The 18258-nt window shown below is 38.7% G+C and overlaps 1 protein-coding gene across 2 annotated transcripts in view; it reads right to left on the bottom strand.

Annotated features, from left to right (window-relative positions):
• TNIP3 (TNFAIP3 interacting protein 3) overlaps window positions 1–18258 on the bottom strand; it is a 112368-nt gene that overhangs the window by 33110 nt on the left and 61000 nt on the right. For both annotated transcript variants that reach the window (XM_081566108.1, XM_081566182.1), the window contains 4 exons: window positions 8841–8927; window positions 5636–5713; window positions 3892–3957; window positions 2327–2458 (listed from right to left, as the gene is read on the bottom strand). In XM_081566108.1, coding sequence (XP_081422234.1) covers window positions 2327–2458; window positions 3892–3957; window positions 5636–5713; window positions 8841–8927 — 363 coding nt within the window. The remainder of the gene's footprint in view (window positions 1–2326; window positions 2459–3891; window positions 3958–5635; window positions 5714–8840; window positions 8928–18258) is intronic.

Raw genomic sequence — 18258 nt, 5'->3', positions numbered from 1 at the left:
TGAAGTCCCATCAGTTTAGTGCAGTTCAGTCTCTCAGTCGTGTCTGACTCTCTGCGATCCCATGGACTGCAGCACGCCAGGCTTCCCTGTCCATCACCAACTCCCGGAGCTTGCCCAAACTCATGCCTATTGAGTCAGTGATGCCATCCAACCATCTTATCCTCTGTCATCCCCTTCTCCTCCTGCCTTCAATTTTTCCCAGCATCAGGGTCTTTTCAGACGAGTCAGTTCTTTGCATCAGGTGGCCAAAATATCGGAGTTTCAGCTTCAACATCAGTCCTTCCAATGAATATTCAGGACTGATTTCCTTGAAGATGGACTGGTTGGATCTCCTTGCAGTCCAAGGGACTCTCAAGAGTCTTCTCCAACACCACAGTTTAAAAGCATCAATTCTTTGGTGCTCAGCTTTCTTTATAGTCCAACTCTCACATCCATACATCACTACTGGAAAAACTTTGACTAGACTGACCTTTGTCAGCAAAGTAATGTCTCTGCTTTTTTAAAATTTATTTTTATTGAAGGATAATTGCTTTACAGAATTTTGCTGTTTTCTGTCAAACCTCAACGTGAATCAGAGGGGTGGAATGGGGATGGAGATGGGAGGGAGCTTCAAAAGGGAGGATATGTCTCTGCTCTTTAATATGCTGTCTAGGTTGGTCATAACCTTCCAAGTAGTAAGCGTGTTTTAATCTCATGGCTGCAGTCACCATCTGCAGTGATTTCGGAACCCCCCCAAATAAAGTGTCTCACTGTTTCCATTGTTTCCCCATCTATTTGCCAAGAAGTGATGGAACCGGATGCCATGATCTTAGTTTTCTGAATGTTGAGCTTTAAGCTAATTTTTTCACTCTCCTCTTTCACTTTCATCAAGAGGCTCTTTAGTTCTTCTTCACCTTCTGCCATAAGGGTAGTGTCATCTGTGTATCTGAAGTTATTGATATTTCTCCTGGCAATCTTGATTCCAGCTTGTGCTTAATCCAGCCCAGCATTTTGCATGATGTACTCTGCATGTAAGTTAAATAAGCAGGGTGACAATATACAGCCTTGATGTACTCCTTTCCCAATTTTGAACCAGTCTATTATTCCATGTCCAGTTCTAACTGTTGCTTCTTGACCTGCATACAGGTTTCTCAGGAGGCAGGTCAGTTGGTCTAGTATTCCCATCTCTTGAAGAATTTTCCACAGTTTTTTGTGATCCACACAGCCAAAGGCTTCGGCATAGTCAATAAAGCAGAAATAGCTGTTTTTCTGGAACTCTCTTGCTTTTTTGATGATCCAACGGATGTTGGCAATCTGATCTCTGGTTCCTCTGCCTTTTCTAAATCCGGCTTGAACATCTAGAAGTTCAAGTTTCACATACTTTGAAGACTGGCTTGGAGAATTTTGAGCATTACTTTGCTAGTGTGTGAGATGAGTGCATTGTGCGGTGGTTTGAATGTTCTTTGGCATTGCCTTTCTTTGGGATTGGAATGAAAACTGACTTTTCCAGTCCTGTGGCCACTGCTTAGTTTCCCAAATTTGCTGGCATATTGAGTGCAGCACTTTCACAGCATCATCTTTTAGGATTTCAAATAGCTCAACTGGAATTTCATCACCTCTACTAGCTTTGTTTGTAGTCCCATAAATGTAAAGTCCAATAACTAAAAGTAAAACCAGGAGTCCACCTTAAGAAAAGGCATCATCTCGATGTCACCTTCTAGTTCTCAGGAGGATTAAAGGATCCTTCCAATCTGGAGACTGGGTTCAAGTCCCATTTTCCCATGTGCTACTTTTAGACATTGACAAGCTGTCTAAACTCTACACCTCAGCCTTCTCATCTCTAAAATGACAAACGTAAGATTTTCCTCACAGATGGGCAGAGAATGTTAAATGAGATGAGGAGGATGAGGCACTTTTCAAAAATGTTTTCTTTTTAGGCTGACAAAAGTCATACTTACTTGTAAAGCTTCTTGTAAGCTGAAAAGCAGCTGTACAAAGATTTGTAATATTATCAACAATAGCAGTAAAAATAAATCAGTACGAGTAAAAGCAAAAAAGCAAAATGATTTTTTTCCTAGGCTGCAATGCCCTAGAAAAACACCCCCAAATCTGTGGCTTGGTTCTCCCTGCGGAGGGAGCCTGCTGTACGACAAAAGAGGAAGCGAATGGGGCACCTCCTGCCTTCTGATTCTAGAGACGTGGCCCCTGGTTTGGGGTGCTTGCATAACCTGTACACCCTGGCCCGGGTCGCCGCTCTGCAGATGGTTGGCTGGAATGAAGCGCGGGTTTTCAACGGCAGGGGCCCCGCCCTCCTGGGGGCGGGGATTCGCTCCCGAGCCCCGCCCACCTCCGCAGGCCTCAGCGGCTCTCGGGTCCAGCAGCGCGGCGGGAAGCTCTCCCTCTGGCTCTGCCGGGGCTCCTTCTCCAGGGTTCCCAGGAATCTTTCTGCGGAATCCAGTTTCGATTTCAGCTCTGCGACCTGCAGGAGTGGTTCACAGACAGCTGCAGACACCTAGTCCGAAGCCCACCAACCCCTGTATTTTTTACCAACCTAACACCCCGGGACAGAACTGGCTCACTCCTGGGCATCCCCTCGGGAGGGGCTGCTCTTCCCACTGCTCCAAACCAAGATCAGGTCTTTTGCTTTTAAAAAAAATGCTTCCTCTACAAGAGAAAAAAGCAAACACCAAAACAGCTTGTAGGCTCCTTTCTCCAGACTACACTTCTTTGGAGGGAATAAACCCTTAGACCTCAAGGGAGCCATCGAGGCTTGTCATTCTATTTTCAACTGGCAAGGTGTGCCTTGCCTGATTTGAAGAGGGCAGCGAAGGATGGAGATCAGTGAACATGCTTACATTGCAGAAAAACAGATATGGCCTTTAACTCCTCAGTAACCTGCAGCACTTGACCTGCTGTGCAGTGCGTGCCAAGTCTCTTGACCTGCTATTCAATTCCAAATTAGGTGTCTGGGTGACAGAGGTCCAGCGAGAGAAGCCTTGGGAGCAAGCACTTCATCAAAGGTGGGGAGTGTGACCATTTTTAATCCTGGGTCTTCACGCAACTGCAAGCCCTTTGGGAAGGTAACTAAATGTTTTCTCTGGGATCATGTGATTTAAAATTTGGAGACACAAAAGCTGCTCCTCTGAATATTATTATATAAGGTGGCTTGACCATGGCCTGGTGTAGTGAAAACTATCCTGCTTTTTCTAAATGTAATACTTTGAGTATCAAAATGGGGAAGAAAAGAGCAATTCTGCTGTATTTCTCACTTGTCAAATTTCTTAATTCTAAATTATTTAGGGAGCTTACTTTCTCTTCTCTCTCTTTTGAAACATGAAATGATTTTAAACAATAAATTGACTTTTCCTCTTTAAATATGTATTTTTCCAAAAAAAATTACTTCTCACCAAAAAAAAGTTTCTTGCCTGAGAACATGCTTTAGAGAGAAGAGGGTTTGCCCCATTTCCCCTCACTCACTGTTAGCATTCTTTCCTTATCTGTGGGAAACAGCTTATGCTATAAAGAATTAGAAAACTAGCCTTGTATAAAATAGTATGAACTTTAAGCCATCTCTCACCTCACATATAACTTTGTGCTTTTATGGCTGCTAGTAACAGCCAGGATGCTCTGTGAGCTATGATAAATGTGCCTAAGAACTTAGAGATATCTGGAGGCTATTTTTAGTATCTTTATTTTTACATTCTCAAGACAATTCACTGACACCTTTGCTTCCTTCATTAATCTTCAGTACCAAGAGGCTAGTAATACACTCAGCACCCTCCCCCTTATCATTTTTCAACAGATGGCTGGCTATTCACAAATCTCCTGTAGTTGAAATCAAGGAAAATCTTCACATATTTGGCTCACTCAGATTATTGATTTAAAGCAAATACCAAACAGAGAGGTGTTTACCTTTCTTTCATATAACTCTTTCATGCTTCTAAATTGTTGATCCCATTGCTGGTTAACTTCCAGGAGCTGCAATTATTAGAATTTGGTAAATCAGCAAAGGATTCTGGCCATTTGGAAATTTAGTCAAAATGAAATCACTTTTTGAGGTAAGATTTTAGAAGTCATTGGTGAAGACAGTATTCTTTCCACCAAGTTCTGGTAGATCTGGTATGAGTTAACACATTCACCTTTCATAATTGGCTCACACATGAAAAACTATTACATCTTAGGTATATCTTGACTAGTCAGCCAAACAATTTATTAGAAACTTTTAACTTTGCATACTTATTTGAATTTTCATCTTTGTTCAATCCAACCAGAACCTGATACAAATTTCATTAATCGTTTTCTGTAGTATTTATTCATATTTGAAGTCTTTTTTCAAATCTTTCCATATTTTTCTACGTGCTTACTTGACTATTATAATGTAATATTTCTTATAGCTTTAAAAGGCAGAATTTATATTAAAAATTCCAAGTCTCATTAACTGATAATCATTTGCTTGCAATAATGTGTTTTTTTTTAAATCAGTACATGATTTGTATAATATACTCAACTAATAGATAATATCACTTTTTTGAAAGCTTAGATTATTCAAGGAATAATAGTTTTGTCATAAGACAATTTTAGAAGCAATTTAGGCTGCGAACAATTTGCAACTTTGTTTCAAACTTCAAAACTATGTGCTAAATAGATGAAAGGAAAAACACTATGACCTCTTTTTAGTTTTCTAGTCAGGGAAGTCTACGCTTTCCACATTAAAAGAAATTCCAACAGCTATAAATATAGGACAGACATGGAGAAGATGGACAGAATGACTAAAAAGATAACAAAACATTCTCTTAGTTACAAAACAAAATATCTAATCCAGAGTAGCAGTAGCTAGGTAACTCTTATGCTAGAAATAGATATGACTTTTTAGTATAAGACTAATATTATTTTATAAAGATCCTTGAGCTGCTGTCATTCTAAGGACTAACATTTCTATGCTCTGGTAACATTACTTTGCTGAAGTTCAGTACTTTTCCAGAAGAGCACGCTATTTTATGCAGTATCAAAGAAGGGTGGAGGACACCATAGACGAAAACAGAAAGGCTGTACTGTAGAAAATGATTTAGAAAAGGAAGTACCAAATTGACAACATAGTGCCAAAATTGGTGTTTTTTTACCTTTTCCTCTGTCAAGGAGAATAAAGAAGTTCTAATATTCATTAAACTCAGAAAAATAGAACTCAAAATAATATCCATTTCATACCCAATGACGTTCTAAAACAAACTTCTTTTGTGATAATGTTCCTTAAACCCTGTTGGTCAGATGCCAACTCATGATGTCATAGTACCCAAGTCAACTATACAATAAAGCCTTTGACAGTTTGAGTTTCAAGGTGTGTCAAGTTGCAGAGCATTAACAGCCCAGATGATAAACTCACTTGGCCCATGTGGAAGAAACATCTAATTAAAAAAATTAAATGATAATTATTGAATTTATGGGTTTGTCAGTTTTTATTCATTTGCACAAGCGCTGAGAGACCGAGTAAGAGATATGTAGGTGAGTAAGAAATAAGCATTTGCTCTCAGTATAATGCAGTCTATCATTCTAAAGATAAATGCTGCAACCAATAACAAAAACAGAGGCCCTATGTGCCTCTTTTATTCTCAGCGTTAATCCAGGGCCCATGTTGCTTCATCCAATATTACAAAATTACCTCTTTTCTCTGCTTTTCCAGACATCTTATCTTTTCTTCAAGAGAATTTAAGTTCTTTCTTCTTGACGACTGAGCACACTTTAAAAAAAAAGAGCAAAGCAGGATAGTCTATCAAGTAAACAGGAGAAATGCTGCCCTTTCACAAGCTCTCATGTTGTAATTTATAAAAATTTGCTAAAATATTATCTCTTTCATAGAGAACTGTTGATGAAAAAGCTTTATATTTTAGAAACTCTTTTATATAAATTAACTACCTAGACAATAATTGAATAAATTACAAATGTATCTATATAAGAGGTAAGCAAGAAATTAGAATTTTATGAATTTGGATTTCAATCATTTTCCCCAAAACATGAAAATACAGAATATAATGTATATAGAAATCAGGTAAGTTTCATAGATACATGTTCGGTATTTACCTGGTAAAATTAAAAAAAAAATTCATTTACGTAGACATGCCCATGATTTGGAGTGGCCCTGACAAAAGTCAGAAGAGTGATAGAACCAAGGAAAAGAGGCTGACACAGTACATTACACAGAGACAATCTCATTCTGAAACAATAATAATATATTAACTACTTCAGTGACCATCATATGATTATCTTAGAGAGGTGAGCATAGGTTATCTGGTGTTGTGTAATTTTAACCAGCCCTATGTATAAAGTTGCTAGGTGACAAATTTAGATTAATAATCAATCATTGGCATAGTGAAAAATTAATCACTTTTATTTTTAAGAAAATATTATTCATTGAAAGAAAGCACAAAAATTCTGGAAACTGCCTACCATCTGTCTAAAGCGATCACCAGCAAAGTTCACTAAAGTACTGTTTTCTCTGTTCTAACTCAATAGTCTTAAAACCACTGCATGGCTGAATCATAAAGTAATACAATGAATTGGACGATGAGGGTAGTCTGGAAATCTGCCATTTAGTTTCAGGCTCAATAATTATTGTGAACCAAGAAATTGCTTAAGGGTATTCATGAACAATAGAAATATTTTCAAAACCTGTTGACCTTTTCCAGAAATGTTACAAGAAGTGTTGTTTTGTAATCATCATGGAATTTCAAGGACTTTTTTCATTAGAGATGATTTATAAAATTATTTTTCTATCTTTGCTAACTTTTGTCTCAGTGTTTTAGGGTTCCATGGTGTTTTACACCTCTATAGATGCTGTTCTTAGTTTTCTTAGTTTCTTCCTATTCAGACACATGTGTTAACTAAGACTGCATTTAAAAAGAGGCATTCTTCTGTAGGTCAACAAAAATCAGAATGATTATACCTGCTTGTTGACCTCGGACTGGTTTAGCCCAGTGCCAGAAGTGATATCAGTTTCCAGGTGACAAGTATGTTGGGTCCTGCAATTGAGATTTCTGTTTTTTCAGGAAGACTTCTAAGGGACAGAACTTATTCTGGGTCAGAATAGACAAAAAATTAGTCATAGTTGATTTGGAAAATGCTGTGAACCAACCCTCCTTCGTGTGTGCTGGGCTAAAGGAGCAGAGATGCAGTAAACCTGGATTTTAGACTAGTGGTTCGCTCACCACTAGGGTGCATTCACCCTGGGGGGTTGCTAAACATAGGGCACCCAGAACATTGATCAGACTTTCTTAAAGGGAGCTATAGCATTCTATCTTCTTTTTAATCGACTTTACTTTTTAGAGCAGTTTTAGGTTCACAGCAAAACTGAGTGGGGAGTATAGCGATTTCCCATATATCTATCGCCCCAACACATGGGTAGCTTTCCCCACTGTTGGCATCCTCTACCAGAGGGGTATATTTGTTAATAGATGAGCTTGAATTGACACAGCATTATCACCCAAATCCACAGCCTACATTACGATCCCCTCTTGCTGTTGTGCATTCTGTGGCTGTAGATGAATGTGTAATGACATGTATCTATCATTATAAGAGCCTGGAGAATGTTTTCACTGTCTTAAAATTCTCTCTGCTTCACCTATTTATCCCACCTCTATTTTTAATAAATACCACTGATTTTCATGATTCATATTAAAGTTCAAGGTTCCTCCATTCCACACCATGGTTCAGAACTTGAATTTGGGGTCCTCAAAAAGTCTTTTTTCTATTCCCAACAAAGACAAAAAAAATTCTGTGACCAACAGACATTTGTATGACCCTGCCTTCTGGGAATTTAGACTGAGAGTAATCAGACAGTTTGCATTTTTTCCATATACAATTTTCTCTGAAAGATTATGAAGTATTTTGACCCTTGATTTTCTTTTAAAAGTTATTTTTAGATAATTCTTTATAAAATTATTTATAAAATGATTTAGTAAATATATTAAATCTGCAAGACAGATAAAGCACAGCAATAGGTATGACTTACAAGTCATAAATATATCACTAAGAATTTCTGTGGAGATTAATTAACATTTTACCACCATTCATATGACTTGGATGTGTATTAAAATGAAACAAAACAGTCAAATACAAAGTTTTGGAGAAACTTTTCACTTGTTTTTGCTGTGCTTCTTATTTGCTAATAAAGGCATAGAAAGATTTTTAGGTCACTGGTCCTTCTAAGGGCTCCTTTAAAGAAAAATTACTCCCTATAAGATGTAATCTATGTGCAAAGTATTCAGACCTTGCTTTCTCATTTAACCTAATGCCTAGATCAGCTTTTAAGAGATTCAAGTTCTGGGACCGCCAAATTAAATACCTGAATGGACGAAAGAGTCTGTTTCCTATTATATCTTAGTTATCATTAAAAAATACTTTAAGAAAGCACTTTCAATTAGTATCTGTTGCAGTAAACAGTAACAGAACAAAGAATGTGATATTAATTGCATGTATATTTTAACACAGATACTCTACTGCTGTAATAGATTTTATTTCTAAGCACATCAATATAATATTCTCTTAAATTTTACATTAAACCAAATTCATTTTTAAGTCAAGAGCAAAATATGAAACATAGAATTGAAAAGCTGAAAGGGCAGGATTTTATTTCTCACTTTGTAAAAAAAAAAAAAAAGAAATGTAGCACAGAGGTGTCAAAGAAAATGCAACCAGTCACCTCGATATTTTTTCTTTATTGAAGAGCATTGTTGAAATATATAGAGCATATCTTAGCTAAAGAAAGCAAACTAGCCATTTCTGTTCTTATTAATCATTGCATAATTAGCCATTACCAATGCTGTTGATGCTACGTATGGTCGATTCATCTCCCAGAAATGTGTTCTTACCTCTGCATGATCCGTAGAACTTTCTGCACCACTCATTCTAGTTGTGCTCTGGAAGAAATGTGCCACAGAAGCTGTTTTTCCTGGAGGCTTGGAGAGCAGAAAGAAAAAAAGAAGAAGATGTGTTTTAAAGTGAGAGCAAAATATATGTAATTTAAAAACTACTACAAAAATAGTTAACTTGTGACAGAAAACAACAGTAACAATTTTTCACTGAAACTGTACAGAAGTGACTCTGTATGTGAATTATACAGAATAAGGCTAAAAGCAACTGCGACGATAACTTTTCTTCTCTTCCAGCTAGGGATTTCCCAGGATGTCTCAAGCTGGCAGGTTGTGACTAACACACAAGGCAGATAGCCTTGCTATGGTATGTAAATTGTCTTTCTTCCTTTACTGGCAGTTTCTCTCACTGGAGGAGGAAGTTACCACAGACTAGCCTAGGCACACCAAGTCTTTCCTCAGTTGCCGAACTGCCATAACTTCACTGTATTTCCCAGATCAATTAAGTAACTGTTGACTTTTTGATGACTCGGGGTACTTGCTTCCCTAAGGGCTGGATTTTCTGGCAATGTCTTATGTGTATCAGCTCAACTGTGTGAAATTTAATGTCATGCATAATTCTGTAAGTGCTACTAATTCTTGTGAAACTAAAAAAGAAAATAATTCATTACAAAGTTATTGGGTATTGTTTGGGAAATTAATCTATATTGGCAGGAAGTTTAAACTTGGTTCTCAAGCGTAAAGTCTCAAGACTGTTTTTTCTGTAGTTGGTCCACATTTTCTCCATAACTCCAGGGAAGTAAAATCTTTTTTTTCACTAACATTCAGCTTTAATGAGTTGGCTTGTAGTTTTACGGGGAACTGAGGTAATGGAGCACTTGATAGGAAGTGCAGATAAAAGCACGGAAAGCAGATGCTCTGAGCTACACACAGGGGCCGTGATGGAGCAGAAGACCTCATTCTTGACTTGGAGGAAAGGGAACAAAGGAAGAGGCAAGAATATAGAAAGGAAAGAATGTGTGGCTGAAAGGAGAAAAGAATTTAGTTACTTAGTTTACGTTTTTTTTATACCTCTCTATTTGATATCAACATATACGTAGGATAAATCCTAAAACTCCTGAAATTCAAACTCTTTAAAAGGGAATGAATGGGTGGCTAGGATTTGACTCTGCTTTGTCTCCTTAAGCTCTCCATCTCGATTCTTGTGTTCCTGCCACACCGAATTCCCTCTGCTTCCTGAACTGTCCACACCTCTGATATCTGTGGGTCTCTCCATCTGGGATGTGTGTTTGTGTGTGTGTGTACGTTCTGCTGGTTTCTTGGTCTGTTTAGGGGGTACACTTGAGTGAAATAGAATGATATCTCCTTAAGGCAATATCCAAAATACAAGTGAGAAACAAATTGTTCAGAGTTCTAAAGGTAAAATGACTCATGTGTGAATTGATTTTAAGGAATATAAGCAGGGGTTTCCTGGAGACTGACACTTCATTAACTGTCAAATCCACTTATCAAAAAAAAAAAAAAAAAAAGACAATAACATAAAAATGTATTCTTTTCTCTCCCAACGCCTCCTCCCAAATACACACATACTCAAAGCACAGTTATATACGGTCAAAGTTCCCTTCAACCTTATCTATATTTTTAGTAAGAATAATCCAGTGGATGCGGTTCAGTTCAGTTCAGTCGCTCAGTCGTGTCTCACTCTTTGCGACCCCATGAACCGCAGCACCCCAGGCCTCCCTGACCATTACGAACTCCCAGAGTCCACCCAAACCAATGTCATTGAGTTGGTGATGCCATCCAACCATCTCATCCTCTGTCGTCCCCTTCTCCTCCTGCCCTTAATCTTTCCCAGCATCAGGGTCTTTTCAAATGAGTCAGCTCTTCGCATCAGGTGGCCAAAGTATTGGAGTTTCAGCTTCAACATCAGTCCTTCCAATGAACACCCAGGACTGATCTCCTTTAGGATGGACTGATTGAATCTCCTTGCAGTCCAGGGACTCTCAAGAGTCTTCTCCAACACCACAGTTCAAAAGCATCAATTCTTCAGCGCTCAGCTTGCTTTATAGTCCAACTCTCACATCCATACATGACCAATGGAAAAACCATAGCCTTGACTAGATGGACCTTTGTGGACAAAGTAATGTCTCTGCTTTTTAATATGCTATCTAGGTTGGTCACAGCTTTCCTTCCAAGGAGTAAGTGTCTTTTAATTTCATGGGTGCAATCACCATCTGCAGTGATTTTGGAGCCCAGAAAAATAAAGTCAGCCACTGTTTCCACTCTTTCCTCATCTATTTGCCATGAAGTGATGGGACTGGATGCCATGATCTTAGTTTTCTGAATGTTGAGCTTTAAGCCAACTTTTTCACTCTCTTCTTTGACTTTCATCAAGAGGCTCTTTAGTTCTTCTTCACTTTCTGCCATAAGGGTGGTGTCATCTGCATATCTGAGGTTATTGATATTTCTCCCGGCAATCTTGATTCCAGCTTGTGTTTCTTCCAGCCCAGCGTTTCTCATGATGTACTCTGCATGTAAGTTAAATAAGCAGGGTGACAATATAAAACCTTGACGTACTCCTTTTCCTATTTGGAACCAGTCTGTTGTTCCATGTCCAGTTCTAACTGTTGCTTCCTGACCTGCATACAGGTTTCTCAAGAGGCAGGTCAGGTGGTCTGGTATTCCCATCTCTTTCAGAATTTTCCACAGTTTATTGTGATCCACACAGTCAAAGGCTTTGGCATAATCAATAAAGCAGAAATAGATGTTTTTCTGGAACTCTCTTGCTTTTTTGATGATCCGGCAGATGTTAGCAGTCTGTTAGTAATCTCTGGTTCCTCTGCCTTTTCTAAAACCAATTTGAACATCTGGAAGTTCACAGTTCACGTATTGCTAAAACCTGGCTTGGAGAATTTTAAGCATTACTTTACTAGCGTGTGAGATGAGTGCATGTGGTAGCACTGTCCTAAAGATGTGGTTAGAAAGAACATTTGCTTGCCAGGCATTGCTGTCTGTAGGTCCTCTCTGTATGGGTATCCTGTTGAACATTCATTGGTGTAGTCCATCAGGGTGTGAGTGATTCTACTGAGTCAAAATCCTGTATTTTTGCATTTTTCATTATATTATTTTTTGCCTCTCCTACCATGGCAGTTTAACAACAAATGGATTTTCTAGTAGATCCAGAGAGCCATGTGGTGATTTATGAATAAATAATAACTCTTCTGGAGTGCCCCACGTTTGGTGGGAGAAAAAAAGGAATTTGCATTAGTACAGGCCTAGGAATAAACTGGATATTTTCTGTTATACCTGCTCTTTTCGCCTCACCTCCACTGCCTCACATATGCTGTATACTTTCAGTGTCTGGCTTTTAGTCGAACTTTGTTCCCTGAGAAGCCTTAGTAGCTGCAATAACTTTCAGAGAAATGGACATGTCACTCCATGTTTCTAAAGCAAGTTTGAGGAGTTCTCATTTCTCAAGTGACTAAAATAATATTAATATCTAGAGGAAAATAACAAGCATAGGGAAATACGGTGAAGTAAAGGACCAAGGAGCTACCAGTCAGTGTTCAGGAACTGTCATTCCGGTTGATGTTAACTCCCTCAAAATTAGTCCAAGAGAAATCATCACATTTCTATAAATGCTTGGAGAGATTCTTTGGTATGTGAAATAAACATGGATTTTTCTTCAATATCCTTTTAGAATGGGGGTTGAAAAACTTCCTTTGCTTTCTGGATCTATTTGCATGGATTTTAAGTGAATGTGCTATCTAAGGGGGCTTCCCTGATAGCACAGTTGGTAAAGAATCCACCTGCAATGCAAGAGACCCCAGTTCTATTTCTGGGTAGGGAAGATCTGCTTGAGAAGGGATAGGCTACCCACTCGAAGCAGGAGTACTTACCTACTCTAAGCTATCTAACTAGGAGACAGAGTATCTAGTGGTGACTAAAACATCTGCCCTTGGAAAGCAGTCATTTGGATTCATATTTCATCTCTACCATTCACTGCTTATAACTTTGGGAATGATTCTTAAGGCCCTTAGGTCTCAAATTCCACATATTAAACTAGGGATAGTAGAGGTGTCCTCTTCCTAGGGTTGCCGTTCATAATAACACATATAAGAGCTTAGATATTAATAATAATATGGCCTTAGGAGAGGTCATTTACATATTGCTTACTATGCACATGGCCATAAGTGGGTTCCAAAGGAAAATACAAGTTCCTACTTTCAATGAAACACACGTATATATGAGCATGCTTGTAAGGATTCAGAAGGAGCTCATTCTGAGCCTTCGTAGTTATGGCAGGAGTTGGAGTTTTTGCTGGGCCTTGAAGGATGGATTGGATGTTCATAGATGGTAAGAGCTGAGATATATTCCTGTTAAGGGGAGCAACTTAAAGGAAACAGAGATGGGCAAGCCTAAGTATGAAGGATTCTTACAAGCCCAGTGTAACTAATGAGGGGCTCATGTGCTCTACCTAAAGTTGATTTGGATCAAATTGGGAAAAGCTTTTAATTTCAGACTAAGAAATTTTAACTTTATTACATAGGCCATGGGGCGCTACTGAAGACCTCTGAGCAAAGGAATTACATAATCAAAGTGGCTTTTTAGTAAAAATAAACCTGGATGTGTACATTATGTATTGAATGGGTTAGACTGACAACTCTAATACCACTTAATAGATATTATCAAAAGTAATGTCCAAAACATTTAACAACTCATGGTGATCAAACTGCTTAATAATCAGTTCACCTGGGGCATGTAGAATGAACCACAACTCTGAACTCCAAACACCTATATTAATTGCAAACACCTATATTATATCATTCTTGTTTGGATGCTTAATAGATACCTCCTTCACCACTTGTATGAAAGTTATTTCCTGATCTTCCCCCACAAAACTTGTCTTCCCCATCACAATCAGTGACAACTTTCATGCCCTGGACTAAGAATCTTGGAGTCACCCTTGACTAACTTTTTCTTCGCAGCTTTACCCAATTCATCGGATATTTTTTAGGGTCTCTGAAAATACATCCAGAAAGGAAAGCAGCATGTTGCCACAAAAGCCAAGAGTTTTCCCAGTTTAAGGAAAGAATGAAATAAACATGCCTTTTTATAAATTCTCAAAATGGAAATGTCAATAATTGCTTCCTGATTTTGTTCACATGAAAATTCTTAAAAGAGCATCAAGTAGTGACTGATATCTGTCCCTGCATCAAATCCTAGTTCGACCCTGTACTGGTTACATGACCTTGGCAGGATGCTTAGCATCTTAGCACCGACCAAGCCACCATCATCTCCCACCTGCATTACTGCAATAGCCTAACAGTTTCCTTGCTTCCACTCTTGCTCCTTTCCCATCTTTTCTCAGTCCGGTAGCCACTGCAAGCTTTTAAAATATGTCATTTCATGTCACTCCTCTGCTCAGAACCTTTCGGTGGCTTCCTATTTCACTCGGAGTGAAAGCAGAACACTTTATAGCTATAGTGGCCCACAGGTCCTCCATGCTCTTGCCTGCGCTCCCTTGACCTCTTTCTCAGTATCCTCCTGTTTGTTTACTCCACCCTGCCCTGGCCACACTGCTGGTCCATGAACCTGTCATGTACACACCCTGTTCTGTCTGCTCAGAACTGTCTTTCTCTTAGATAACCCCATGGCTCATCCCCTCCCCTTCAATGGGTAATTACTTCTAGGTCATCTCTTTATTGAGCTCTTACCTGGCCTCCTATTTAAAATTGCTCTCCATCTCAGCCCTTTCCTGCTATATTTTTTCCATAGCACTCTATGCCATACCCTATATGTTTTTATTGTCTGCTGTGTTTATTCCATATTTCTTAAACCTAAAATAGTGCCAACTATTTTAGTACCTGTGCAAGTCCATGCAGTGCTCAGACACATGGAAAGCCTTCTCCCAATCCCAAACTAAATCTGCAATGTTGGTGAAATGGGTACTCAAGAGTTTAAAAAAGATCTCAGGATCAGGAACATCAACTTCTTGGCTTCCAAACTAGTAAATGACCTCTGTTTCATCCCCCAGACCTGGGCTTGGACTAGATGAATCCCCTGAGAGGCATGTCCCAAATTCCACATCCTCCTGGGGGGATACAGGCTTGTTTCCCTCCAGGTTGGAATTTAAAGCCCTTCTTCCATGCAGTACATGCATGTCTATTTCCACTGCACACTTTTAGTTTTTAGTGAATCTCAGTTACATCATAGGGCAAATTGGATTTTGCCGACTATTCTCTAGTCTTTATGAAACTGCAGACTTTATGAAACTTTCAGTCTAAAGGTTTCTCAACACTGCCCAAATCAGTAACCCATCTGATCCAGTCTGACCACCAGCCCCTTTGAAGGCTTCTCTGGTTTGCCAGAGGAGTTAGTTACCTCCTCCTTTGTGATCCCAGGTTGCTGTGTGAGGCATCAATTTCTGCACTTATCATAAAATCGTCATTTTATGTACCTTTCTTTCTCAAGGTTGTAAGCTTCTTGAAGGTAGAGTCAATATCATTTTAGCCTTGGGAACTAACATAGTATCTTTAGAGCACAGGCTAGTGATATATACATTTAAAAAAAATCTGTTTATGTATAAATCTTTATTTCGTAGGAAATCATAGTATACTGCTACTTCTTAGAACACAATCCAGAGGAGAAAGACCACAGGGATAAACAAAGATATATATTTTTGTCTCCAAATAAGAAAGGATCAAGGAGTATCTACCCATTTTTAAAAAGCTGTTCTGTTTGAATGTATTTTATTTTTATTCATTTTATAGGTAAATATTTCACCTTTATTTTGTTTAAATGATCAGTATTAATTTCTCTCCCTGCAAACTCCTTAAATTTTTTTCTCCTAATGATAGTTAATATTTAGTAGATACATAATATCAATGATTACACATGCTATAGGGGATTTTTTAAAAGGTATAAGTGTGGTTTTCAATAATATTTCCTACATTTGTATAGTGCTTTATTATATCTTATAAGTTAATGTCCTGAAATATTAACTGGTGATTCCGCCAAACATACACGGTTCTTTGTTTCATGTAACTAATCCTTTTTTGCTCAGTGAGAAATACCTTTGGTCTCAGGGCTGAACAAGTTTGTCATTGAATGCAAAAGGAAAAACAGTCCCTATTCAGCCTTTGAATTTCAAAATAGACTCTTCAAACTCTAGAGGCCATCCTGAAAACTAAAGCTTTGAATTGCAAGGCTAGTATTTCTAGTAATATATTTTTAAAAAGTTAAGATTAATTCCTTTTGTGTAACTTATTTTGAAATGTCTCAAAAAGCAACATGGATTGACGGATGAAATGAGCAGTAGGTAGATGGATAGATACATGATAAACAAGTAGAGTGAAATTTTTAACGGTGAAATCTATGGGTGTATATCACAAAATCTCTTGAAGTTTTCATTACAAAATGTTTGAGAAAAAAACAGAATCAAGGCATAAAATCTTATGCCATAAATGTTAAAGAGGGAAGATGAAAAGATGGTATAACCTATTCCTTTACCTCTTCCAAACTCCCCACTCCCACCCCCACCCAGGGAATAGTAGATAAAGGTAGATAATAGCAGATGAAGGTCCTGAGGAAAAATGGGGAAGGGATCAGGGAAAGCCTGAATGTTGTGCCTCCTCTTGGGGAAACTCATCATCACTCATCATCTATCGAACTGCCCAGATTGAACATCAAAGGGCAGAGAGGCCTTATCCCCTGAGTTAAACCTGGGGAAGGGGCAAGTCTTGAAGAGAATTTCTGCAGAGTCTCAAGGCACCCAGCTGGGACTTTGTCTAGGTAGGGGGGTCCTTAGACAGACACCTCAACCCCAGAGTGTTGCGAAAGCACAATCAGAAATTTCCTGCATTCCTGAGAATGATATAAAAATGGTTAACTAGAGTTCTGTGGATTTAAGAATGCTTTGCTGTCAGATTGAGGAAAATGCAGTATTTATCACATGAATCTGGGGACAAGAGATGAGAAGAGGGACCTAGAAGCTTCAGTGACTGCCAGTGAAGATGTAAGCCAATGAAAAGACCATAAGGATTAGATTATACTGGTGCTAATGGCAGTGTAAGATGATGGATTATTGCAACTTGATGCTTTCCTCCTAAAGTTGCCAAAACAGCATAAGACATCCAGATAAATTTGAGTTTTAGATGCAGAGTAGTTTTTTAAAAAGTATTTCCCATGAAATATTTTGTTGTTTTATGAAATTTAAACTTAACTGGATATCCTATGGGCTTCCCAGGTGGTGCTAGTGGTAAAGAACCCACCAGTCAATGAAGGAGACCTAAGAGACCTGGGTTTGATCCCTGGGTTGGGAAGATCCCCTGGAGGAGGGCATGGCAACCCACTCCAGTGTTCTTATCTAGAGAATCCCAGGGACAGAGGAGAATCCCAGGTGGGCTACAGTCCATGGGGTCACAGAGAGTTGGACACGACTGAAATGACTTAGCACACATGCAGACATTCTATATTCTTATTTAGCACATCTGACAACTCTACTCCAGCCGGATTTCTTCACAAATCTGCTTCACAGATTGTAGGTGCTGCTATGGGAAGAAGACAGAGGAGAGAATTCCTGCAAGTGACTGCACTGAAAATAGAAACTGTCTGAGCAAACACCAAAGTGGCTGAGATTTCCTACAGTCAACTGGATTAAATTATTTTCCAAAAGGTGGATGGGGGTCCTAGATTGAAACAAACAGTTTAAAAAATAAAGAAAATTATAATTTTGCACATGTGAGTTATGTGGATTGCAGTATTTTATCTGCTTCAATTTGAACTTCATAATAGCCCTGTAAGGCTGTCAGAAGAGGCATCTTTGATGTTAGGGAAGTGAAGTATTAGTTGCTCAGTTCGACTCTTTGCGACCCCATGGACTAAAGCTCGTCAAGCTCCACTTCCATGGAATTCTCTAGGCAAGAATACTGGAGTGGGTTGCCCTTCCCTTCTCCAGGGGATCATCCCGACCCAGGGATTGAACTTGGGTCTCTTGCCCTGCAGGCAGATTCTTTACCATCTGAGCCACCAGGGAAGCCTGAGCTTCTTTGATGTTAAGAAGGATTAAATTGAAGTTCAGAGATATGATGAGTGGGTAGCTGAACCCATACCAGAACTCAGCCCTGCTGGCTTATTCCCTGCAAAGAGCATTTTACCAATGTGAAAAGACATGAATAACATGGCTAAAATATCACTGGACAAAAGATAATTTACTTTGTTTGATGCAGGAGTCTGAGCCATTAAGAAATATAATTCAGAAAACTTTTGAGGGAAGTGAGCTTTCTTGTGGGGTGTATATAAACCAGATTGACCTTTAAGATCATATTCAAACAAAGTCTTACTACTTTCTACCACACTTGCTTAGAAAATAATTTCTATTGCCAATGAATGGTACTCAAAAAAGAGAAATTTAGCC

This window comes from Giraffa tippelskirchi, chromosome 1 (assembly GCF_054371585.1).
Source record: "Giraffa tippelskirchi isolate mGirTip1 chromosome 1, T2T-mGirTip1v1.2.pri, whole genome shotgun sequence".
Taxonomy (NCBI): domain Eukaryota; kingdom Metazoa; phylum Chordata; class Mammalia; order Artiodactyla; family Giraffidae; genus Giraffa; species Giraffa tippelskirchi.
Note: the sequence above shows the minus strand (reverse complement) of the source record. Positions and strands in the feature narration are given on the sequence as shown.